The following is a 26,716-nucleotide window of genomic DNA, read 5'->3' as shown; positions in this document are numbered from 1 at the left end:
TTCTGTCCCCTTGCTACCCTTGGTGCTTCCTCCAAGTGATTTTAAAATGGAGAAGCACTGATTCATCAGCTGAGGTGGGGGAGAATGGTAGGTGGTAATCAGCAGGAGGTTGCTTTGCCCATGTTTGACCGTTTGCCTTGAGACACCTTTGTGTGATGAGGAATGTTGTCTTATGAGTAAAGGTTCAGCCTATATTCCTTAGAGTTTAAGACAATGAGAGGTGATTTTATTGAAACATAGGAGATTCTGAGGGGTCTTGACAGTGTAGATGTTGAGAAGATGTTTCTTCGTGTGGAGGAATCTAGAACAAGAGGAACAGTTTTAAAATAAGGGCCCTCCCTTTTAAGAGAGAGATGAGGAAGAATTTCTTTTGTCAGAGAGTTGCCAGTGTTTGAAATTCTCTACCCAGAGAGCAGTGGAGTCATTCAAGGCAGAGTGAGACAGACTTTGATCTACAAGGGAGTCAAGTATTATAGGGGCAGGCATGAAAGTCTTGGGCTGGGGGCAGGCAGGAAAGTGGAGTTAAGGCTGCAATCAGGTCAGCTATGATGGTATTGAGTGATGGAGCAGGCTTGCGGGGCTGAGTGGCCTACTCCTGCCGTTGTTTCTTGTGCTCTTATGTAAAGTACCCAAGGAAAACCAGAGCTCGTGACATTCTTGCCCATGATGTCAACACAGGTCAGGAGGAAGTTATTAGAAAAACGAGAATGGGGAAATATATTTAGCTGGTTGGTCCCTAAGCTCTGGAATTTCCCCTTTAAGTCCTTCCACCTCTACCTCTTTCTCCTCCTTTAAGATGCTCCTTAAAACCTTTTTAATACATTCTCTGCATTCCCAGTGATTGGCCCTATAGAAATTCAAGCTGTTGAGCCAGTATTGGGCTTGTGCATGATGATTGAGACTGGTTAGTATTGAAACATTCAATGTTACTCAACTTGCGCTGAATGAGCTCCCCATGTTAATTTATTTCCCAGTTTCTTCTGTGTCTATTGATCACCGTGGAATGATGAGTAACGTAGTTATTCAGAAACAACAATGTCAGACAGAGCTGCCTCTGACCTCTGTAGTCCTGGACACCAATCAACACATCTATGGATACTGCACTCTGACACGGACCATCTATAAATACAAGATCATTAGGGTAACTGTGAAATGCATATTCATTATCTCATTATCCCTGCCCTCACCCTCTCTCCCTCTCTCCACTCTCTTGTGTGCATTCTCTCTCCTCCCCACCCCCACCCTCTCTTATTCCATGCTCTCCCTCTTTCTCCATCCTCACTCACTCTCCCTGCTCTTGCTCTCTCAATACTCCAGTTGAGGCCCAGCTAGTGTCTTATACAAGTTTAACATAACCTCCTTGCTCCTATACTCTATGCCCCTACTAATAGAGCCCAGGATACTGTATGCTTTATTAACTGCTCTCTGAACCTGTTCTGCCACCTTCACTGACTTATGTCTAGGTCTCTCTGTTCCTGCGTCCCCTTTAGTGCTGTTCCTTTTATTTTATATTGTCTGTCCATGTTCTTCCTACCAAAATAAATCACTTCACATTTCTTCGCATGTACTTCGTCTGCCACATTTCTGCCCATTCCACCAACTTTTCTATATCTTTTTGAAGGTTTACACTGTCTTCCTCACAGTTCACAATGCTTCCAAATTTCATATCATCCACAATTTTTGAAATTATGCCCTGTACACCAGGGCCCTTCCTCACATTCCCCCTAAATCTCTTTCCCAAAACCTTAATTTTGTGTCCCCTAGCCCTTGTACCATCAGCTAATGGGAACAGCCTTTACTTGTCTACCTTATCTAAACCTGTCATCATCTTGTACGCCCCTATCAATTCTCTCCTCAATCTCCTTTGCTCCAAGGAGACCAGCCCCAGCTTCTCCAACCAAACCTTGTAACTGAAATCCCCTATCCCTGGAACCATCCTGGTAAATCTCCTCTGCACCCTCTCAAGGACCCTCACATCCTTCCTAAAGTGTGATTATCATAACATAGAAAATAGGAGCAGGAATAGGCCATTCGGCCTTTTGAGCCTGCTCCGCCATTCATTGTGATCATGGATGATCATCCAACTCAATAGCCTGCTCCTGCTTTCTCCCCATATCCTTTGATCCCTGTCGCCCCAAGAGCTATATCTAACTCTTTCTTGAAAACATACAATGTTTTGGCCTCAACTACTTTCTGTGGTAGCGAATCTCACAGGCTCACCACTCTCTGGGTGAAGAAATTTCTCCTCATCTCAGTCCTAAATGGTCTACCCCATATCTTCAGACTGTGACCCTGGATCTGGACTACCCCACCATTGGAAACAGCCTTCCTGCATCTACCTTGTCTAGTCCTGTTAGAATTTTATAGGTTTCTATGAGATCCCCCCACCCCCCCCCATTCTTCTGAACTCCAGTGAATATAATCCTAACTGACTCAATCTCTCCTCATATGTCAGTCCCACCACCCCAGGAATCAATCTGGTAAACCTCCGCTGCGCTTCTTCTATAGCAAGAACATCCTTCCTCAGACAAGGAGACCAAAACTGCACACACTATTCCAGGTGTGGTCTCACCAAGGCCCTGTATAATTGCAGCAAGACATCCCTGCCCCTGTACTCAAATCCTCTGGCTATGAAGGCCAACATACCATTTGCCTTATTTACCGCTTGCTGCACCTGCATGCTTACCTTCAGCGACTGGTGTATGAGGACATCCTGGTCTCATTGCACATTCCCCTCTCTCAATTTATAGCCATTCAGATAATAATCTGCCTTCCTGTTTTTGCTACCAAAGTGGATAACATCACTTTTATCCACATTATACTGCATCTGCCATGCATTTGCCCACTCACTCAGCTTGTCCAAATCACACTGAAGCATCTCTGCATCTTCCTCACAGCTCACCCTCCCGCACAGCTTTGTGTCATCTGTAAACTTGGAGATATTACATTTAGTTCCCTCATCTAAATCATTCATGTATATTGTGAATAGCTGGGGTCCCAGCACCGATCCCTGAGGTACCCCACTAGTCACTGCCTGCCATTCGGAAAAAGACCCGTTTATTCCTACTCTTTGTTTCCTGTCTGCCAACCAGTTTTCTATCCATCTCAATGCATTACCCCCAATCCCATGCACTTTAATTTTACACGCTAATCTCTTATGTGGTTCTGTGTCGAAAGCCTTCTGAAAATCCAAATAAACCACATCCACTGGCTCCCCCTCATCAACTCTACTAGTTACATCCTTGAAAAATTCCAGTAGATTTGTTAAGCATGATTTTCCTTTCGTAAATCCATGCTGACTCTCTCCGATTCTGCCATTGTTTTCCAAGTGCTCAGCTATTAAATCTTTTATAATGGACTCTCAAATTTTCCCCACTACCGACGTCAGGCTGACTGGTCAATAATTCCCTGTTTTCTCACTACCTCCCTTTTTAAATAGTGGGGTTAAATTCAATCTGTAGGAACAGTTCCAAAGTCTATAGAATCTTGGAAGATGACCACCAATGCATCCACTATTTCTAGAGCCATTTCCTTAAGTACTCTTGGATATAGATTATCAGGCATAATGTAGATACATTACCTAGTTGTGGCCTAATCAGAGCTTTATAAAAGTTTCAGCATAACTTCCCTGCCTTTGTACTCAATACCTCTATTCATGACACCCAAGATCCCATATTACTGTCTCAAAATGGCTTGCAACCTTCAAAGATCTATACACATGAACCCCCAAATCCATTTAAAAAAACGCACACTTTTGTCCCTGCACACCTTTTTTTGAATTGTATCAATAAGTCTATGTTTCCTCTCCCTATCCCTTCTTCTAAAATGCATCACCTCAGGCTTCTCTATTATATTCCAGCTGCCACTTGTCTGCCCATTCTGCTAACCTATCTATTTCTTGTTGCAGTCGATTAGTATCATCCTCGCTGTTGGCTACTCCTCCAAGTTTGGTATCATCGGCAAATTTTGCAATTTTACTCTGTATTTCAATATCTTATTCATTTATGTATATCAAAAAAAGCAGTAGTCCTAATTTTGACCTTTGGGGAACACCACTGTCTACCATCGACCAGTCTGGAAAACAACCATTTACCATGACTTGCTGTTTTCTGTCCTTAAACCCTTTTTTTAACCCAAGCTGACAACGATGCTCCTACTCCATGAGCCTCAATTTTCTTAACAGACACATAGAAACGAGGAGCAGGAGTAGGCCATTCAGCCCTTTGAGCCTGTTCCGCCATTCAATATGATTATGGCTGATCCTCTATCTCAACGCCATATTCCCGCTTTCTCTCCATATCCCTTGATGCCCCTAATATCCAAAAAATTATTAATTTATTTCTTGAATATACTCAGTGACCCCTCCTCCACAGCCTTCTGTGGTAGAGAATTCCACAGGTTGACCACCCTCTGAGTGAAGAAATTTTTCCTCATCTCAGTCCTAAGTGGCCTGCCCCGTATCCTGAGACTGTGGCCCTGGTCCTAGACTCCCCAACCAGGGGAAACATTCTCCCTGCATCTAGGCTGTCTAGCCCTGTTAGAATTTTATACGTTTCAATCAGATCCCCACTCATTCTTCTAAACTCTAGTGGATACAGGCCCAGTTGAACCAATCTCTCCTCATACGACAGTCCTGCCTTCCCCGGTATCAGCCTCGTGAACCTTCGCTGCACTCCCTCTAGGGCAAGTATATCCTTTCTTAGATAGGGAGACCAAAACTGCACGCAATACTCCACGTGTGGTCTCACCAAGGCTCTATATAACTGCAGGAAGACATCCCTACTTCTGAACTCAAATCCTCTTGCAATGAAGGCCAACATATCATTTGCCTTCCTAATTGCTTGCTGCACCTGCCTATTTACTTTCATCTACTGGTGCACAAGGACACCCAGATCCCTTTGTTCACACTGTTTAAGAAGGGAGTGAGGCAAAAGACGGGAAATTACAGGCCGATTAGCCTGACTCGGTCGTTGGTAAGATTTTAGAGTCCATTATTCAGGATGAGATTTCAGAATACTTGGAAGTGCATGATAAAATAGGGCAAAGTCAGCATGGTTTCATCAAGGGGAGGGCATGCCTGACAAATCTGTTAGAGTTCTTTGAGGAGATAACAAGTAGGTTAGGCAAAGGAGAGCCAATGGATGTTATCTACTTGGACTTCCAGAAGGCCTTTGACAAGGTGCCACACAGGAGGCTGCTCAGTAAGATTAGAGCCCATGGTTAGAGGCAAGGTACTAGCATGGAAAGAAGATTGGCTGTCTGGCAGGAGGCAGAGAATGGGGATAAGGGGGTCTTTCTCAGGATGGCGGCCAGTGACTAGTGGAGTTCCACAGGGGTCAGTGTTGGGACCACAACTTTTCACTTTATACATTAATGATCTAGATGGTTAAGTTTGCAGATGACACAAAGATAGGTGGAGGGACAAGTAGTATTGAGGAGGCGGGGAGGCTGCAGAAGGATTTGGACAGGTTAGGAGAATGGGCAAAGAAGTGGCAGATGGAATACAACATGGGCAAGTGTGAGGTCATGCACTTTGGTAGGAAGAATAGAGGCATGGACTATTTTCTAAATGGGGAGAGAATTCAGAAATCTGGAGTGCAAAGGGACTTGGGAGTCCTAGTCCAGGACTCTGTTAAGGTTGTCTTGCAGGTGGAGTTGGTAGTTAGGAAGCCAAATGCAATGTTGGCATTTATTTCAAGAGGACTAGAATATAAAAGCAGGGATGTGCTGCTGAGTTTTTATAAGGCTCTGATCAGACCACATTTAGAATATTGTGAGCAATTTTGGGCCCCTATCTCAGGAAGGATGTGCCGGCCCTGGAGAGGGTCCAGAGGAGGTTCACGAGAACGATTCCAGGAATGAAAGGCTTAAAAATGAGGAATGTTTGAGGACTCTGGGTCTATACTTGATGGAGTTTAGAAGGATGAGGGGGGATCTGATTGAAACTTACAGAATACTGAAAGGCCTGGATAGAGTGGACGTGGGGAAGATGTTTCCATTAATAGGAGAGACTAGGACCCGAGGGCACAGCCTCAGAGTAAAGGGAAGACCTTTTAGAACAGAGATGAGGAGAAACTTCTTTAGCCAGAGAGTGGTGAATCTATAAAATTCATTGCCACAGAAGGCTGTGGAGGCCAGGTCATTGAGTGTGTTTAAGACTGAGATAGATAGGTTCTTGATTGGTAAGGGGATCAAAGGTTACAGGGAGAAGGCGGGAGAATGAGGTTGAGAAACTTATCAGCCATGATTGAATGGCAGACCAGACTCAATGGGCCGAATGGCCTAATTTCTGCTCCTATGCCTTATTTTCTTATTTTCTATTTCACATTTCCCAATATATCACTATTTAAATAATACTCTGCCTTTCTGTTTTTCACACCAAAGCACTTAAACTCACTTGTATCCACTTAATACTGCATCTGCATGTGTTTGCCCACACACAACTTGTCTAAATCGCCCTGAAGCCTCCTTGCATTCTCCTCACAACTTACACCCACAACTCACTTAATTCAGCCTTTTATGTGGTACTTTGTTAAATGCTTTCTTAAAATCCATAAAGACAACATCCACCACATTCCTCTCATCAACCTTCTCTGTTACTTCATCAAAAAATTCAATTAGCTTAGTCAAGCATGATCTGCCATTTATAAATCTGTGTAGGCACTCCTCGATTAATTCAAACCTCTCCAAGTACTGTTGATGTTTTTGTCCCTGAATATTGTTTCTAAACCCTAACCCACCAGTGATTAAACTGACCAGCCTACAGTTACTTGGAACATCCTTTACACCCTTTCTTTAATAAGTATTTGGATGTGCACTTGTGATGCCATGACATACAAGGCCTTGAGCGTAGTGCTGGAAAATGGGCTTAGAATAGTTAGGTAATTGTTTGACTAGCACAGACTCGATGAGCTGAAGGGCCTTTTTCTGTGCTGTAGACCTCTATGACTCTAAAGGTGTCACATTTGCCACTCTACATTCCTCTGGCATCTCCCCTGAATCTAGGGGAAGATTGGAAGATGATGGTAAGCCCTTCCACTATCTCCACTCCCACTCCCTTTAGCAACCTGGGATGCAAGCCATCTGGACCAGGTGACTTATCTAGCCAACCTTTACAGTACACCTTGCCTATCAATTTTCACCACATTTCTACCATCTTCCATTCTACCGATATTTTGTCAGCATCCTTGCCTTAGTAAACACTGATACAAAAAACTCATCAAGCATTCTAACCTTGCTCTACGCCTTTAAATATAGACCACCATCTTTGCCCCTAATAGGCTGCACCCTGCCTCTTACTATCTGGATTAATACTTACATGCTGTAGAAGATTTTTGGGTTCTCTTTTATTTTCATTGCCATTCTATGGTCATATTCTTTCTTTGCCAGTCTTATTTTCCTCTGCACTTCCCCATTGTATTTGGCCTAGTTTTCACTTGAAGAATTCACCTGACGTACATGATACATTCTCTTTTTTGATTTGTTTCATCATATTCCCTATCTCCTTCATCATCCAAGGAGTTCCGGATTTTGTTCCCCTACCTTTTACCTCATTGGAATGTATTTAGCTTGAATCTGAAGCAGCTCTCCTTAAAGATCATCCATTGTTCCATTGCAGTTTTTGGTTCCATTTTAACCTGGCTAGATTTCCCCTCATCCTGTTGAAGTTAGCCTCTCTTCCAATTTAGGAGTTCTACTTTAGATTGTTTCTTGCTGTTTACCTAATCTAAACTTCTGGATCATTCTTACCCTGATGTACACCTCAAGACACTTGGTGCACTTGGCCCAGTTCATTTCCCAACCTCAGATCCAGCAATGCCTCCTTCCTAGTTGGACTGAGAACACACTGATTGAGGAGTTCTCCCGAACACATTTCAGGAATTCCTTCCCTTCCTTACCCTTCTCTCTAATATTATTCCAGTTGATATTTGGGTAATTAAAGTCCCCCAGCATCACCACTCCAGTTCTTGCATGTCTCTGTGATTTTCCTGCAGGTTTGCTCCTCCATCTCCCTCACTATTTGGAGGTCTAAAGAATACCCAGAGTAGTGTGATGATATCTCAACTCTTTGATTCTCAACTCTAACCAAATGGATTCTATCCTTTCCCTCTGAAAGACGTCTCGGAGGTGCGGAGGGTTGGGGCATGGGCGGAGGGACAGGTTGCAACTGCCAGCCACCCTCCGCGCGCGCACCCCCCCCCCCCCCCCCCCCCCCCCCCCACCACCACCACCACCAAGCCCCCCTGGAAGAAATGCTGGTTGCGAACTGGCCACAATGCAACAGAGTGCTCTGGTGCTTTTAATGTGCTGAAACTGAGACTCCTGCCCTTCAAATGGATTGACCAGCAGCTCCAGCAGCGCCAGAATTCAGTAGTAGGCACTACTGGGATTGCAAGTAGGACATTGCCAGCGGAGCGAGGTAAGTCTGAGGTTTTGGATAGGGAGGAATCGGGGAACCTAGGGAGGAGGGTGGAGGATTCAGGGGGCTGGGTTTTGGTGGCCAGACAAGAAGTGATAAAGGGTGGGCAACATCTTGGGAGTGGGTGCCCGTAATGCACACAGGGCACCCCCCCAAAGGATGTACCACCCCCTTCCTTCCCGCCTTTTAAGCAGTTGGGTTAAAAAACAGCCTGTCTACTCATGCCTGCCTGCCCATGCAAACTGTATCATGATATGAGTAGCATAATATTCCAGTGAATTGGCTTGTTAACAAGCTCAATTGCCCATTAATTCTTTTTAAAAATTTCAGGTGGGCTGCCGATTTTGGCACACTCCTGCCTACCATTTTACAGTAAAGAGCTACGGATGATTGAGAAGGTGGTGGGCTAGCCACCCATCATATTTTGCGGTGCCTCCCGCCAAAAATCCGGGGCAGAATTTTCCCAAATTTTCACTAAGTGCAGTAAAGGTTACCCGCCAGCCACGATATCGAGTTTTCCCATCGTATTGTCCCAAACCCCCCTCATTATTTATGCATTCCCGAGAAACACGCCGTTTCCATGGTGGGCGGGCTCTCGTTTGTCTTCCCGCCATTGCATCACACTGGCCGATGTTTAAAAGGCAGCTGCCAGCACACCACTCATCACTACCAGCTCACCACCACTGCCTGGGAGACATGGCCAGCAAAGGAAATAAGACCACAGCCCCCCACTTCAACAACAGGTCCCTCGAGCGATTGCTGGATGCTGTGGAGGCCCACCAGGATGTCCTGTACCCCTGCTCTGGCCGCAGGATGGGCTGCAACTTGACCAATCCGGCTCGGGAGGCAGTGGCAGCGGTGGTCAGCGCCAACGCCCTTCAGAAGAGGACAATCACCTAGTGCTGCAAGAGAATGAATAATCTCTTCAGTTCCACCAGGGTAAATCATTCTTTTCATCAGTCTCAACTCACACACTCACAAACCCATCACACATCCACAGAGATTTAAATCACTGCCAGTTCAAGACTCATCACCATTCACTCTCTCACACACATCTTCATTGTCCTCAGCCTATCCATGGGACCACTCACCACCTGCACAAGCCAGGCACATCTATTATCTGGCGAGGCAGGCATCCTGCTTACACTTTCTCCATCTGTACACAACAAGAGAGAGAGGTCACAGACCGGGGGCGGAATGCCCAAAATCAAGATCCTCATGGACTTTGAAAACAGAGCCATCCAGCTGGCCAGCCATGACTGGGACCGGTCCTGTGCCGACGGTGAGGTCAGCGCTGCTCTACCAAGTGAGGATCCAGCAGTGCAACATCCATCAGATAATCATACTGTGAGTGATGTGTCATCTTTCACAGGCCATTGCCATGCACTAATTATCTCTCCTTGCTTTCGCAGGCACATCTGCCAAACAGGTGAGAGAACCCATGACCCAGGGCCTCCAATCAAGTCCCGAAGAAACCTCCGAAGGGGAATCGGAAGGCACCCTCCTAGAAGTTGCATCACAGCGCTCACTCACATCCTTCACCAGCGCAGAGACCTTAATGGGACCTAGCTCCAGAATAGTCATGGGAGCACATATTGGTGGCCCTTACATCCTGGCTGTCCTGGTCCCGGGCGAAATGCACAAAGTTGTGTGCCATGGATAAGATGGCATGCATGACCTCATGGATGCATTTGTGTGTGGCAGCTTGCGAGATTCCACAGAGGTCACTTGTGGAGCACTGAAAGGAACCACTAGCATAGACGTTGAATGCCACCATCACTTTCACAGCCACTGGCAGTGGATGCCCTCCATGTCCCCTTTGCGTCAAGTCCTGCAGTAATTGGCAGATATAAATAACCAGGTCCCCAGATATGCACAGTCTTCGGCGACACTGGTTCTTGGTCATCTGCAGGAACGACAGGCGGCATTTAAAGACCCTGGGTATGTGTGGGAGCCCCAACTGCCCCTTCTTCCAGAGTTGCTGCTCCTGCCTTTGTGCAGCCAGGCACCTCAGTCGCTCTCTCCTCCATCCTCTTCGCTCTCTGTAGGCCACAGGCATACATAGGTAACTAGGATCCATGATCCTGACGTGGTCCTCCTGAAGCGTGAGAGAGAGAGAGAGAGACATGGTTAGCATGGGTGTACTTAGCACCTTTCCTGGCCCTGTGTTACTGCCCCTTAATGCTTGCCGAGAAGTGCTGGCCAGCCCTCGGATGGCCAGAGGTGAGTGCGCTGCATGGTTGTCTTGTCAACCTGTGACATGGGGGACACTGGTCCAAACCAGGATGCTGAGATTGCAAGGGGCTGTGTGCGCCTCCAGCAGTGACAGCTACATGCCCAGCGTTGGCGAGGAGATTGTACAACGTGTGCAGTCCAACTGCTCCGCAGTCCAGTAAAGTGGTTGCAGACTTGCAGTCTGTGCCGGGATGGCGGGGGGTAAAGTCTGGAGGGCTTGGTGGCAGATTGGTGCCTCCGCATTTCTTGCGTGGGTGGGCAGGCTAGGAGCCCGACCCTAATCATATCAATGTGGCTGTGCTTGAACTGCCTCAGTTGCAGAGGGATTGTCAGTTTATTCAGGTGTCCCTACTGCGTGGCCACTTCCCCCGCCTACCCTGCCCATCACCTCGATTGCTTGTGCGCGGGATCTAACGCCAGGGCAGCAGTTGCCCCCGAACACAACCACCCCAAAAACAGTCGCCTCTGTGGTAGGGTAGCAGTTGTCCCTGGACACCCCCACCCCAAAAACAGTCGCCTCTGTGGTAGGGTAGCAGTTGCCCCTGGACACCCCCACCCCAAAAACAGTCGCCTCTGTGGTAGGGTAGCAGTTGCCCCTGGACATCACCCCTGCGAAAACAATCGTCTCCAAGGCAGGATGGCACTTCACCCAGGCCTGCAAAGTAACAGACTCAGATCTTGGTGAGCTGTGGAAAACTGTGCTGTTCACTCACCTCAGTTCCCCCAAAGTGAAGGCCGCCAATTGCACATTGCCTGTGTGCCATTGTGAAACACGTTGACATACTTTCCTGCCGATATGGACAGACAATCCGGTGGGGGTCCATAGCCTGGCGGGGTGGCCTTTTAATGAGATGCTAATGTTTTACAATGAGCTCCCTGCCGACCATTGGCAGGAAACACTGAGTGGATGATTGCGACCTGCCTTCCCGCAGTCGTTAATGAGATCATTTTATATTATTTGCGCCCGCCACCTATCACGCCTGCTGCTGGTGGGCACGGAAAATTCCGCCATTGTTGTGGGGACCATAAAATCCAGCCCCCTCTCTTTCCAACATTGCAATGTCTTCGCGCATCAGTACTGCCAGCCTACCTCCCTGTTTCCCTTTCCTTCCCTATCTTTTCTGAACTTTGTATCCTTGTACGTTAAACAGCCAGTTCTCACCATTGTTTCTGTTATTTCTACTACATCACATTCCCACACTGCTATTTGTGCTTGGAGCTCACCAAACTTATTCACTACACTTTGTGCATTTACATTACACAGAACTGGGGAATAACCTTGCCAGCAACACTCAAATGCCAAGAACAAATATAATTTTAAAAAAGCATGCATTCTAAACCTGTTCATGTTCCTCGTAGTCCTTCCTAGTCTGCTTATATCTAATATGGTACTACTTTCTTCACTGGTACTAGCCAATACTCTCCCTCTACCTCTCTATTTCAATCAGCCTGTCTCACTCACTCTCTCTCCCTCTCTCCCTAGGGTAAATCAAATGATACATTTAACTTGATCACCCAAACCAAGGTTGAGGGTCACCAGCTGGGACCTGGATTTCTCTATCTCTCTGCAGATCAACAGTGTTTGGCATCAATAGCTAAGGATGGATTCGTTCAGTTAAGAGATGTGAACAGCATGGTAAGCACCTGTTTGAGGGAACACCCTTGGAATTACAATATCTATCATTTAGACATTGTCGAGATACAAAAGCAGTGCAGGAACACGATGCAGCAGGAATATCGTCACAATAATATCCCATTTCGAAACTTTGATGGTTTTAATCTGCCCCTCCCCTTACGGTTGGCGGGCAGGTGAAAAGGCCCAAACGGCCTTTACATTTTTTAGGGAACTTCATCCATGAGCAGGATGAGGTTTCCTAAAGCAGATAACCAATAAATAACAACCTTATTTTTGAATTAAAAATGTGTCCCAGCTCATGTGACGGAGTCACATGAGAGGACATGTTTTATTAAATTTTTACTGTCTTTATTAACTTTTTTAAAAAGCGCTTCAATCTCCCTGAAGCAACTCCGTGCCTCAGCGTTCAATGCTGCTGCTCATCATCCATACAGGGGGAGCCTTAATTGGCTTGTCCCCATGCAATTGTGGTGCGGAGCCAATTTTGGGCAGCAGTCGGCTTCCCAACTGCCCTCGTCCGCCCCCACCGAGCACGCCCGCCAAGGGCAAAATCCTGCCCTAGGTGTGTGAGAGTAATTATTGGTCTACAATCCAGTCAGCACAGGCCTGATGGGCTGAATGGCCTCCTTCTTTGTAATAACTCTATTACATACAGATTCTTGAGCCAGACAATGAGTATTAGCATTGGGGCTCTGATGGTCCTGAACTTAGAAGGAACTCACTTAAGGGCTGGATATCCTCACACACACATTCTCACACATATGTGCAAGTTTAGGATGATACTGAAGTTCTATGTTGTTTGATGTTTGAGTTTAAATGAATTACTGCCTCCCTTGAGTTTACCCAGGAATACCTGGAGCCAAACTAAAAGCCTGACTGTTTCCAATTTGCAGGCATTGCAGTTTGAAACTCAGTGTCATTCACATTATTCAGGAGGAGTGAAATCAATTGTGTTGTCGTTGGATTGTCAAACTATTCTTACCACTGGCTTCCATGATGGTACCCTCGTGTGTAATACAGAAAGGTAAGGACTTTACATTGAAACAGCACCTCACGCTTATTCCACCATTCAGTCAAAACATCTGTAAGGAGATGCAATAGTTTACACAGTCAATTTAAGGCAATTAATTTCTGATTAATAGACACATTCGAGAGGAAGCTAGTTAAGAACATGAGGGAGAAAAGAATAGAACATTACAGTGATAGGATTAGGTATGGTCAGATGGGAGCAGGCTCATGTGGAGAATAAATATCAGCCTCGATCAGATTCAATAAGATCATGGCTGATTTCTTACCTCAGCTCCATCTTTTTCCACATTCTCATATTCTTTAATTCTCTTAATATCCAAAAATCTATCAAACACAGTCTTGAATATACTCAACAACTGAGCATCAATAGTCTCTGGGGTAGAAAATTCCAAAGATTCACAACCTTTTAAGTGCAGAAATTTCTCCTCATTTCAGTCCTAAATGACTGACCCCTCAATCTGAGACTGTGACCCCTAGTCTAGACTCCACAGTCAAGGGAAACAGTTTCTCAGCATCTACTCTATCAACCCCCTTGAAAATAACATCACCTCTCATTCTTCCAAATTCTAGGGAATAAGGTCTAGTCTACTCAATCTTTCCTTATAGGACATTCCCCTCATCCCAGGAATCAATCTGGTGAACCTTTGTTGCACTCCCTCTAAGGTAAGTATCTCCTTTCTTGGGTAAGGAGACCAAAACTGTGCACAATACTCCAGGAGTGGTCTCTCCAGGGCCCTGTATAATTGTAGTAAGACTTCTTTACTCTTATACTCTCAATCATCTTGTAATAAAGGCAAATGGTAATTTCTTGCTGTACCTGCATGTTAACTTTTTGTTACCAGAGAGGGCAATAACCAGAAAAGATAGATTTAAAGAAATTGGTGGAAGGATTAGAAGGGAGTTAAGGAGTAATTTTTTCACCCAAAAGGAGAAACCCTCATCACATTTAAAAACACTTGAATATACAGCTGAGTTGCTGGAACCCACAGGGATATAGACCAAGAGCTGAATGGTGGGATGGGATAGCTGTTTATCGGCTGGCACAGATATGATAGCCTCCTTCAGTTCCATAAATCATTCTGTGTTTCTCTGTGGTCTGTTTATGAGGACATTCAGGTCCCACTGAATACTAACATTTCTCAACTTCACCATTTAAAACAATAATATGCTTTTTTATTTTTCCTTCCAAAGTGAATAACTTCATACTTTCTCACTTTATATTTCATCTGCCATGTTCTTGCCCCCACACTTAAGCTCTTAGACCTGGATTTTTGTGAAGCTGGAAGGCCTCCAGGCCTTAGCATAAATATTGCTGAAGCCCCGATTCCAAAAGTCCTACCCCAAAACCAGGCGCCCACAATTTTTGCCAGGTGAGGGGGGAACGGGGCAAGTTGTACTTTGGTTCACAGAAGCTGCTGCATATGAAAAAGATCACACTTTCATTGCTGGGATTTTCAAAACATGACTCATGGGCTTTAGACATTTGAGGAAAAGATCTAAATGTGCCAGAGTTATTTTGAGAGGTAAGGTACCTTTTTTGGATCGTTAAGAGTAGACATGATTATGAGTAAGAAGTGGATATGGTTTGTGGAACTGTCAAACTGTCAAGGCACTTAAGTCCCTGGACCTTTTAAATTAAAAAAAAAATCCAGCCTGCAGTTGAAATAATCAGTGCTTGCCATTTCACTGTTCGTTGACATAAACCTGAGGGTTATCATTATAGGATTAGTGCAACTTGAGTGATTCACAGCCTATCGTTGTCACAATGAGGTCCTGTAAGTTCACAGTTTGATTGACAGATCCAAGTAGTTATAAAGAGATTAGCTGTCTTTGATGTGGGCAATGAATAGAAATGTTTGTTTTCAGAAAAGTAAAAGCCCATGGGTTGCAGGGGAATGTGGTGAGTTGGATCCAAAATTGGCTTAGCAACAAGAAACAAAGAGTAATAGTCAATGGATGCTTTTTTTTTGCGAATGGAAAATGGTTTCCAGTGGTGTTCCACAGGGCTCAGTGTTGGGTCCCTTGCTGTTTATTAATGATTTGGACTTAAATGTGGGAGGAATGACTGGGAACTTTATAGACGATATGAAAATTGGCCATGTAGTTGATAGAGAAGAGGATAGCTGTTGTCTCCAGAATTATATCAATGGATTGGTTGAGTGGATGGAAAAGTGACAAATGAAATTCAATTGAGAGAAATCTGAGGTTTGGGGAGGGCAAACAAAGCAAGGGAATAAATGGGAGGATATTGAGAGGGGTTGAAGAAGTGAGAGACCTTGTAGTGCATGTCCACAGATCCCTGAAAATGGAAGGGTGGTGGATAAGGTGGTGAAGAAAGCAAATGGAATGAATTCCTTTACTGGGTGAGGCATTGAATACAAAAGCAGGGATGTAATGCTGGAACTGTACCAACACTGGTTAGGCCACTTCTGGAATTTTGTGTACGGTTCTGGTCACTACATTACAGGAAGGACATAATTTCTCTGGAGAGAGTGCAGAGGAGATTTACAAGAATGTGACCAGGGCTTGAAAATTGTAGCTATGAGGAGAGATTGGATAATCTAGGGTTGTTTTCCTTAAAACAGAGGAAGCTGAGAGGTGACTTAATTGAGGTGTACAAAATTATGAAGGGCCAAGATAGAGTAGACAGAAAAGACCTGTTTCCCGTAGCAGAAAGGTCAGTTACCAGGGCCACAGGTTTAAAGCAATTGGTAGGCGGATTATAGGGGACATCAGGAAAAATGTTTTCACCCAGAAGATGGTGGGTGTCTGGAATTTGCTGCCTGGTTTGGTGGTTGAGGCTGAGACTGTCAACTTTTAAAAGGTACCTAGATCAGCACCTGAAGTGCTGTAACTGGCAAGATTATGGTTAAGGTACTAGAAGGTGGGGATAGAATGGGCGGCTTTTTAAAATATATTTTTCTTTTTTGGCTGGTGCAGAAACAATGGGCTATATGGTCACTTTCTGTGCCATTACTTTTCAATGGTTCTTTGGTTCTATAAGTGATTAATTACTTGAAGGGATTTAAATGTTATCAGTGAGAGATTTTATTTTCATACCGTGAAGTCTGCAATAAACACTTAAGCCTGAATTTTTAAGTCATTTTTAAGTCCCGTGCTTGGCGGGCCCGGGAGTGGCCAGGAAATGGATCCCCGACTGCGATCAGCCCCCCAACTAATGGCCAGCCAGCGTGGAACATGTGCTGCCAGGTTGGGGGCGGGAAGAGGGCGGGCAATGACGTCACCGTGGGCACTTCGATGGAGATCCATGAAGGCAGACAGCCAAAGAGAGTGCATGAAAAAGCATTGATGGGCAGAATAAAGGAAAATCCAAAGGGGTTTTTAAAAATATAAAGAGCAATAGAATAACTAGGGAAAGAGTAGGGCCAATTAGGGACCATAGAGGTAATGTGTGTGTGGACCCAGAAGATATGGGTGCAGTCCTCAATGAATACTTAGTGTCAGTCTTCACAATGGAAAAGGACGATGCAGATGTAGACATTAGGATGGAGGACTGTGAAACATTAGAGGAAATTAATATAGCGAAAGAGGAGGTACTAGCGGATTTAGCAGCCTTAAAAATGGGTAACTCTGCGGGCCCAGATGAAATGTAGCCAAGATTGTTGACCTGAGGATTGGGAGCAGTTTAGAATTTAGCAAAGGAGGACCAAGGGATTAATTAAGAAGGGGAAAATAGAGTACGAGAGTAAGCTTGCGGGGAACATAAAAACTGACTGAAAAAGTTTCTATAGGTATGTAAAGAGAAAAAGATTGGTGAAGGCAAATGTAGATCCCTTACAGTCAGAAACAGGGGAATTTATAATGGGGAACAAAGAAATGGCTGACCAACTAAATGCATACTTTGGTTCTGTCTTCACAAAGGAGGGCACAAATAACATGCCAGAAATGTTGGGGATCACAGGGTTTAGTGAGAGGCAGGAACTGAAAGAAATCAGTATTAGTATGGAAATGGTGTTGGGGAAATTGATGGGATTGAATACCAATAAATTCCCAGGGCTTGATAATCTACATCCCAGAGTACTTAAGGAAGTGGCCCTAGAAATAGTGGATGCATTGGTGGTCATCTTCTGAGATTCTATTGACTCTGGAACAGTTCTTACAGATAGGAGAGTAGCTAATGTAACACCACTATTTAAAAAGGAAGGTAGAGCGAAAACGGGGAATTATAGACCAGTCAGTCTGACGTCAGTAGTGGGGAAAATTCGAGAGTCCATTTTAAAAGATTTAATATCTGAACACTTGAAAAACAGTGGCAGAATCGGACAGAGTCAGCATGGATTTACGAAAGGGAAATCATGCTTAACAAATCTACTGGAATTTTTCAAGGATGTAACTAGTAGAGTTGATGAGGGGGAGCCAGCGGATGTGGTTTATTTGGACTTTCCGAAGGCTTTCAACAAAGTCCCACATAAGAGATTGGTGTGTAAAATTAAAGCGCATGGGATTGGGAGTAGTGTATTGATATGGATAGAAAACTGGCTGGCAGACAGGAAACAAAGAGTAGGAATAAACGGGTCTTTTTCCGAATGGCAGGCAGTAGCTAGTGGGGTACTGCAGGGATCGGTGCTGGGACCCCAGCTATTCACAATATATTTGAATGATTTAGATGAGGGAACTAAATGTAATATTTCCCAAGTTTGCAGATGAGACAAAGCTGGGTGGGAGGGTGAGCTTGTGAGGAGGATGCAGAGATGCTTCAGTGTGATTTGGACAAGCTGAGTGAGTGGGCAAATGCATGGCAGATGCAGTATAATGTGGATAAATGTGAGGTTATCCACTTTGGTAGCAAAAACAGGAAGGCAGATTATGATCTGAATGGCTATAAATTGAGAGAGGGGAATGTGCAACGAGACCTGGGTGTCCTCGTACACCAGGCACTGAAGGTAAGCATGCAGGTGCAGCAGGCGGTAAAGAAGGCAAATGATATGTTGGCCTTCATAGCCAGAGGATTCAAATACAGGAGCAGAGATGTCTTGCTGCAGTTATATAGGGTCTTGGTGAGACCAAACCTGGAATATTGTGTGCAGTTTTGGTCTCCTTATCTAAGGAAGGATGTTCTTGCTATAGAGGGACTGCAGCAAAGGTTTACCAGACTGACTCCTGGGATGGTGGGACTGACATATGAGGAGAGATTGAGTCAGTAAGGATTATATTTGCTGGGGTTCAGAAGAATGAGGGGGAATCTCATAGAAACCTATAAAATTCTAACAGGACTAGACAGGGTAGATGCAGGAAGGATGTTCCCAATGGTGGGGGAATCCAGAACCAGGGGTCACAGTCTGAGAATATGGGGCAGACCATTTAGGACTGGGATGAGGAGAAATTTCTTCACCCAGAGAGTGGTGAGCCTGTGGAATTCGTTACCGCAGAAAGTAGTTTTCAAGAAGGAGTTAGATATAGCACTTGGGGCAAAAGGGATCAAAGGATACGGAGAGAAAGCGGGAGCGGGCTATTGAATTGGATGATCAGCCATGATCATAATGAATGGCGGTGTTAGATATAGCTCTTGGGGCAAAAGGGATCAAAGGATATGGGGAGAAAGCAGGAGCAGGCTATTGAATTGGATGATCAGCCATGATCATAATGAATGGCGGAGCAGGCTCGAAGGGCTGAATGGCCAACTCCTGCTCCTATTTTCTATGCATGTTTCTATGTATGAGGGAGGCAAGGGAAGAGACATCAGGGGCCCTGGCAATAATTTTCAAATCCTCTCTCACCACAGGTGAGGTGCCAGAGGACTGGAGGACTGCTAACGTTGTCCCATTATTAAAAAAGGGAGGAAGGGATAGTCCAGGAAATTACAGGCCAGTTAGTCTAACCTCGGTGGTGGGGAAGTGACTGGAAAGACTTCTAAGGGACAGAATATATCTGCACTTGGAGAGACACAGATTAATCAGGGATAGTCAGCATGGATTTGTTAAGGGAAGGTTGTGTTTGACAAATTTGATCAAATTTTTTGAGGAAGTCACCAGGAATGTTGATGAGGGTAATGCATTTGATGTGGTCTACATGGACTTTAGCAAGGCTTTTGATAAGGTTCCTCTTGGCAGACTGGTCAAGAAAGTAAGAGCCCATGGGATCCAAGGCAAAGTGGCACATTGGATCCAAAATTGGCTGAGAGGCAGGAAGCAGAGGGTGATGGTAGATGGATGTTCTGTGACTGGAAGTCTGTTTCAAGTGGGGTTCCACAGGGCTCGGTGCTGGGGCCTTTGCTGTTTGTGGTGTACATAAATGATTTGGACTTAAATATAGGCAGTATGGTCAAGAGGTTCGTGGGTTACACGAAAAATAGTAGGGTGGTAAATAGTGAGGAAGATAGCCATAAACTGCAGGAGGATCTCAATGGACTGGTCAGATATGCAGAGCAGTGGCAAATGAAATTCAACTCAGAAAAGTGTGAGGTAATGCACTTGGGGAGGGCTAATAAGGCATGGGATTATACTATGAATGGTAGGTCCCTGGAAAGTACTGAAGATCAGAGGGACCTTGGTGTGTATCTCCATAGATCCCTGAAGGTGGCAGGGCAGGCAGATAAGGTGTTTAAGAAGGCATATGGGATACTTGCTTTTATCAGCCGAGACATAGAATACAATAGCAGGGAGGTTGTGCTGGAACTGTATAAAATGTTGGTTAGGCCACAACTGGAGTACTGCATGCAGTTCTGGTCACCACATTATAAGAAAGAAGTGATTGCATTGGAGAGGGTGCAGAGGAGATTTACCAGGATGCTGCCTGGGATGAAGGGTCTGAGCTATGAGGAAAGATTGGATAGGCTGGGGTTGTTTTCCTAAGAGCAACGAAGGTTGAGAGGGCTCTTCATAAAGGTGTATAAGATTATGCGGGGCATAAGTAGGGTGGATAGGAAAGAACTTTTTCCATTTGTAGAGGGCTCAATAACCAGGGGACATAGATTTAAGGTAACAGGTAGAAGGCTAAGAGGGGAGTTGAGGATAAATTTTTTTACCCAGAGGGTGGTGGGAGTCTGGAACTCACTGCCTGAAAGAGTGGTTGAGTCAGAAACTCTTGTGACATTTAAGAAGTATTTAGATATTCACTTGTGTTGCCATAGCCTCTAGGGCTATGGGCCAAGCAGCAAAAAATGGGATTAGTGCAGTCAGATCTTTGTTGACCGACGTGGACATGATGGGCTGAATGGCCTCCTTCTGTGCTGTAAACGTCTATGAGTCTTTGAGCTGCCTTAGGGAGCTGCAGACCTGCAAATTATGAAGTGAAGCACTAAAAATCTGCAAAAAAAATTTCCATGCGTCACAATCAAGCACCAGAAAGCATACCACATAAAAATGCTGTCCCCAGATATTTGTTTTTATTTTATTTCTTAACGGAGATTTCATCCTGCCCTTTGATGAGGCATCATGAAAAATATAAAGCCTGACTGGCCAATTCACCCATCCACCAACCGTAAGGTTGGATGGGCCACGAAAAATCTCAGACAATTGCGCTGTTTGTTGTTGGCAGGTGTGTTTCCAACTTTTGTGCACGAGTGCACGATGATGTCGGGACGCTCGCCTGACATCATCTCGCGGAATTTTACACCCGATCAGGTTGGGCGCATGCCCGGGGGATGTAACTTTCTGCCCTAAGAGCTTTATTTTAATTTATCTCACCTTGGTTCCTAAGGTCTGCAATAGTGGATACAGAGTGACATGGCATGGAAGGTGTAAAGGCAATGGAAATCGGGTGGGGGGGCATGGGTTGGTATGAGTTGGAACTAAGTTGGCGTAGGGGCTGTAAAAGGTCATGGGGTGGAGATGGGGCATGGGTTGACATGGAGGATATAACGGGTTCTGGGGAGTGTGTGTGGGCATGAGTTGGCATGGATGGGGCATGGGGAGTGTGTAGGCAGGTGAGGGGTATGGGAGGGTGAGTGAGGCCTTGAGGACTGATTTTGGTTTTACTGTTTTGATTATAACTGGAATGAATCCCCAGAGCATCGAGGTGGGCCTTTCAACTAGCTCACCTTGGTAATCGGCAACCTTTGTGGCTGCCTCCGCACTGTTTGGGCCAGACTCCTGTTAGCACCCGACACCCGCACACACACACATACACACACACACACACACACCAACCCCCCCTCCCACACCAACTAGAATGAAAATGCACTTTTCCCAAGTTAGCTGGTACAGTAGAGAATTTCACCACTCTGCTTAGGAGTGAAAACCCGGCCTTTGATCTTTTTGCGTTATCCTCACATCATACTTTCTAACCTATCTTTGTATCATCAGCAAATTTGACTTGATTCCATTATCCTTGGCTAAAAAAAAATCTGCCATTCCCAGTTCTGAAATTTTCTGTTGATCCCTAGTCTCAACAGCTTTTTGAAAGGAGAGAAATCCAGATTACCTCTTCCCTTCTTGTGATATCACATCTGATAACCTTGCTCTAATTTTAATGTTTTGCAACCTTACCTTGGACTCTCCCAACTGGAGAAAATAGTCTTATCTTAATCACCCTTGGGCGGCAATCCAGCAGGCCCAGTGGAAGCATCCAGAGCCTGAATCTCGGGCAGGGGTCTGGCAGAGGCCGGGAGGGGTGGGGAAAAGGACTGCTGAGTTAGCGAGTGATTGAAAGAGGGGATTATGAAGAGGGGGAGCGGTACAAAGAGTCTGGGGAGTAGTGTGGAGCTTCTGGGGAGCCACACAGAGAGTCTAGGGAATAGTGTGGAGCATCTGGGGTGCAGCACGGAACATCTGGAGAGTACTGCGGAAAGTCGGGGGTGCAGCACAAAGTGTTATAGAAGCAGCATGGAGAGTTGGGTGAGCAGCGCAGAGAATCAGGAAGCAATGCAGAGTGTTCAGGGATAGCACAAAGTGTCAGGGGAGCAGCCGGGAGAGCCAGGGGGATAGAACAGAATATCCGGAGAGCAAAGGGAGAGCCAGGAGAGCAGTGCAGAGTGTCGAGGGGATAGCAGAGTCTTGGGCAGTAGTGCGAAGAGTCGGAAGTAGAGCGTAGTCGAGGGAGCAGCGCGGAGTGTTGGGATGAGCACAGCGTGTCGGAATGAAGCGCAGGGTGTCAGGGGGAGCAGCGCAGAGTGTCGGGGGAACAGTGCAGAGTGTCAAGGGAGCAGCTTTGCGAAACACGGGAGCAGCGCTGAGTCTCGGGAGAGCAGCGCAGAGTGTCGTGGGGAAGCACAGTGTCGTGGAGAAGCGCAGTGTCGGGGGAGCAGCGCAGAGTGTCGGGGGAGCAGAGCGGAAAGACGAGGGAGTAGCACAGAGAGTTGGGAGTAGTGCAGAGAGTCAGGGTAAGTAGTGGAGAGGTTCGGGGGAGTAGCGCAGAGAGTGGAGAGCAGCAAGAGAGTCAGGGTAGCAGGATGGAGAATCGGGTTTAATCGGGGGTCGTGAAGGCAGACTGTAAGTGAAATAGTATATTATTTGTGGAATGTTATGAGCACCTTAGCATTCTGCCCTGTCATCCCCCACCCCCTAATCTCACCAGCACTCCACTCCCCCATCTTTCCCTGCCCACTCCTGTTGAAGCATGCCTTATTTTATTTCTTCGGACTTGGTCACACTGCCAACAACTCCACAGTACTCCGAACATGTGAAATAGGAGCAGAAGTAGGCCATTCAGCTGCTCAAGCCTGCTCCACCATTCAATAATTTCATGGCTGATCTGTTTGTGTTTCATGTTCCACATTCTCATCTACCCCTAATAACCTTTGATTCCCATGCCTAACAAGAATCTATTTACCTCTGCCTTAAATATATTCAATGACCAGGCCTCCACTGCATTCTCATGCAGAGAGTTCCAAAGTCGCACAACCTTCTGAGAGAAATAAATTCTCCTCATCTCTGTCCTAAAAGGGTGACCCCTAATTTTAAAACAGTGCCCCTAATTCTGGACTCACCCACAAGAGGAAACATCCTTTCCACATTCATCTTGTCAAGGCCGTTCAGGACCTTATATATACCTCAATCATGTCACCCCTCACTCTCCTGAACTCCCGTGGAAACAAATCGAGCCTGTCGACCTTTCCTCATAAGATAACTTTATCAACTGAGGCATAGATTATGAAAGTAGGGAGGTCATGTTGGAGTTGTATAGAACCTTGGTGAGGCCACAGCTGGAGTACTGTGTGCAGTTCTGGTCACCACATTATAGGAAGGATGTGATTTGCACTGGAGCGGGTGCAGAGGAGATTCACCAGGATGTTGCTTGGGATGAAACATTTAAGTTATGAAGAGAGGTTGGATAGACTTGGGTTGTTTTCGTTGGAGCAGAGAAGACTGAGGGGCAACCTGATCGCGGTGTACAAGATTATGAGGGGCATGGACAGGGTGGATAGGGAGCAGCTGTTTCTCTTATTTGAAGGGTCAGTCATGAGGGGACATAAGTTCAAGGTGAGGGGCAGGATGTTTAGGGGGGATGTGAGGAAAGACTTTTTTACCCAAAGGGTGGTGATGGTCTGGAATGCCCTGCCTGGGAGGGTGGTGGAGGCGGGTTGCCTCACATCCTTTAAAAAGTACCTGGATAAGCACTTGGCACGTCATAACATTCAAGGCTATGGGCCAAGTGCTGGTAAATGGGATTAGGTAGGTGGGTCAGGTGTTTCTCACATGTCGGTGCAGACTCGATGGGCTGAAGGGCCTCTTTTGCACTGTGTGATTCTGTGAACTCACTCATTCCAGTTGTCAACCAAGTAAACCTCCTCTAAACCACTTCGAACACATTAAATAAGGAGACCAAAACTGCACACAGTATTCGAGATGCGGTCTCACCAATGCTCTGTATAACTGGAGCATAACTTCCTTACTTTTATGTTCAATTCCCCTCGTAATAAAGGATAGCATTCCATTAGCCTTCTTGATTACATGCTGTACCTGCATATTAACTCTATGTGACTCATGCACAAGAGCACCTAGATCTCTCTGCACCTCGTAATTTGGCAGTTGTTCTCCATTTAAGTAATACTCTGCTTTTTATTCTTCCTGCCAAAGTGAACAACTTCACATTTCCCCACATTATACTCCATCTGCCAGATTTTTGCCCATTCCCTCAACTTATCTAATTCTGTCTGCAAACTCCTTATGTCTTCTTCACAACATACTTTCCTACCTATCTTTGTGTCATCTGCAAGTTTAGCTACCATGCCTTCGCTCTCCTCATCTAAGTCATTGATGTAAATTGTAAAAAGTTGAGGCCCCAATACAGACCCCTGTGGGACTCCACTCGTCACATCCTACCAATCAAACTAAGACCCATTTACGCATACTCTCTGTTTTCTGCCAGCCAGCCAATCTTCCATCCAAGCTAATATGTTACTCCCTAAATTATGAGCTTTTATTTTCCACAATAACCTTTGATGCAGCACCTTATCAAATGCTTTCCAAAAATCAAAGTACAGTACATCTACAGGCTCCCCTTTATCGACTGCATATTTCACTCCTTCAAAGAACTCTAACAAATTGGTTAAATACGGTTTCCCTTTCATAAAACCACACAGACTCTTCCCAATTACCTTGAGCTTTTCTAAGTGCCCAGCTATAACCTCCTTAATAATCGACTCTAACACCTTCCCCATGACAGACATCAATTTAACTGGCCTATATTTTCCTGTTTTCTGCCTCGCTCCCTTCTTGAATAGAGGGGTTATATTTGCTACTTTCCAGTCTGATGGAATCTTTCTAGAATCTAGGGAATTTTGGAAAATTAACACCAACACATCTACTACCTCATTAGCAACCTCTTGTAAGATACCAGGATGAAGTCCATCTGGACCCAGAGACTTGTCAGTCCGCCACTCCATCAAGTTTGCTCAGTACCACTTCCCTAGTGATTGTAATTTCACCAAGTTCCTCTCTCCCTTCCACCTCCTGATTTACAGTTATTACTGGAACAGTTTTTTTATATCCTCTATAATGAAGACAGAAGCAAAATATTTATTTATTTCATGTGCCATTTTCTTATTATCTACTATTAACTCCCCACTGTCACTCTCTAGAGGACCAACACTCACTTTACTTACTCTTTTCCTGTTTAAATATCTGTAGAAACTCTTGCTATCTGTTTTCATATTTCTAGCTAGCTTCCTCTCATACTCCAATTTCTTTTTCCTGATTAGCCTTATAGTCATTCTCTGCTGTTTTTTTATACTCTAACCAATCATCCTACCTGCCACTCATTTTAGCAGTTATATGCTTTTTCCTTAATTTTGATGTTTTCCCTAATTTATTTAGTTAACCATGGATGATGGGTCCTCCCTTTAGAATTTTTCTTTATATACTCATGATTTCCACTCCCTCACTGCTGCCCCACCCACTGCATGTACCTCAGAGTTTCCCCTGGCAAGACAACATACCTCTAATTAAAGTGGGCAAGGGACCTATGCATGTGACAAGCACTGATTGACCCAATCATGATACTGTGATGTAAGGCCCAATTTGGGGCTGGCCTTAGATCTCCCCGTTTGGACACACTAATGGGCACTGTGATCACACAGTCAAAAACAGGCCATACTCACATTTATTACTGCGAGTCTCCTACTTATAGACTCCAATTTACTGCTTCTGAACTGATGTAAATACAGAACACTTACATTCTGCAGAATTTTAGATGGTGCGGTTGGAGAGCCTGAGTGCAATAGATCAAGAAAACTTGGGAGTAGAGTAAAAATGAGCACGTCCGTTATGCCTGAATTTCCTGACCTTTTGCATTGAAATCTGTGCCATACAGTACTTAGATCACAATTTCACAAGAAAATTTGGAGCCATTCTTTCCTGGAAATTCAGCAGTCTTCTCTTTTATAATTTATGTGTACAGAATTTGCAGCACAGAATCAGGACATTCGACCCAGACAAACCTTCTCCAACTCCTCTTTATCTCACCCACAAACATATCCTTCTATTCCTTCTTCCATCCTGTGTTTACCTGGCTTCCCCTTAAATGTATCTATACTATTCACCTCAGCCACTCCCTGTGATAATGAGTTCCACATTCTCAGCACTCTCTGGGTAAAGAAACTTTTCCTGATTTCATACATCAAAGAGTCCCAGCCTGTTCATTCTTTCTGGATTGGTGTAATCTCTCTCAGTTCTGACACTCTGTTTTTCCTGCTTCACTGATAATAAGTTTAATTTGTTTAGGCTTGACACGGCAGGATCTGAACGGACCAAGGAGGTGCTGGATTTCAATCAGTCAATGATCTCAACGCTGGATCAGAGCTGTATAACAGAGGACAAAATCCTGATAGTGTTTGAACTTCGAAAAGACGATCACAGCTCAAAGGATAAGTTGGTGAGCAATGGTCTACTTTAACGGGGCACAGCAACACCATAGTTATTGTTATCATGATTGCTACCTAACCATTCATTTACATAGACACTGAAATGTGCATTGTAGCACTAATATTCAGGTCTGAC

At 45.1% G+C, this 26,716-nt stretch overlaps 1 protein-coding gene across 1 annotated transcript in view; it reads left to right on the top strand.

Annotated features, from left to right (window-relative positions):
• cfap43 (cilia and flagella associated protein 43) overlaps positions 1-26,716 on the top strand; it is a 148,214-nt gene that overhangs the window by 75,329 nt on the left and 46,169 nt on the right. The window contains exons 17-20 of the mRNA XM_041209312.1: positions 975-1,141; positions 12,180-12,290; positions 13,184-13,314; positions 26,441-26,591. Of these exons, the coding sequence (XP_041065246.1) occupies positions 975-1,141; positions 12,180-12,290; positions 13,184-13,314; positions 26,441-26,591 (560 nt within the window). The remainder of the gene's footprint in view (positions 1-974; positions 1,142-12,179; positions 12,291-13,183; positions 13,315-26,440; positions 26,592-26,716) is intronic.

This window comes from Carcharodon carcharias, chromosome 17 (assembly GCF_017639515.1).
Source record: "Carcharodon carcharias isolate sCarCar2 chromosome 17, sCarCar2.pri, whole genome shotgun sequence".
NCBI classification, from domain to species: Eukaryota; Metazoa; Chordata; class Chondrichthyes; order Lamniformes; family Lamnidae; genus Carcharodon; species Carcharodon carcharias.
This window is presented reverse-complemented; position numbering and strand designations above follow the sequence as displayed.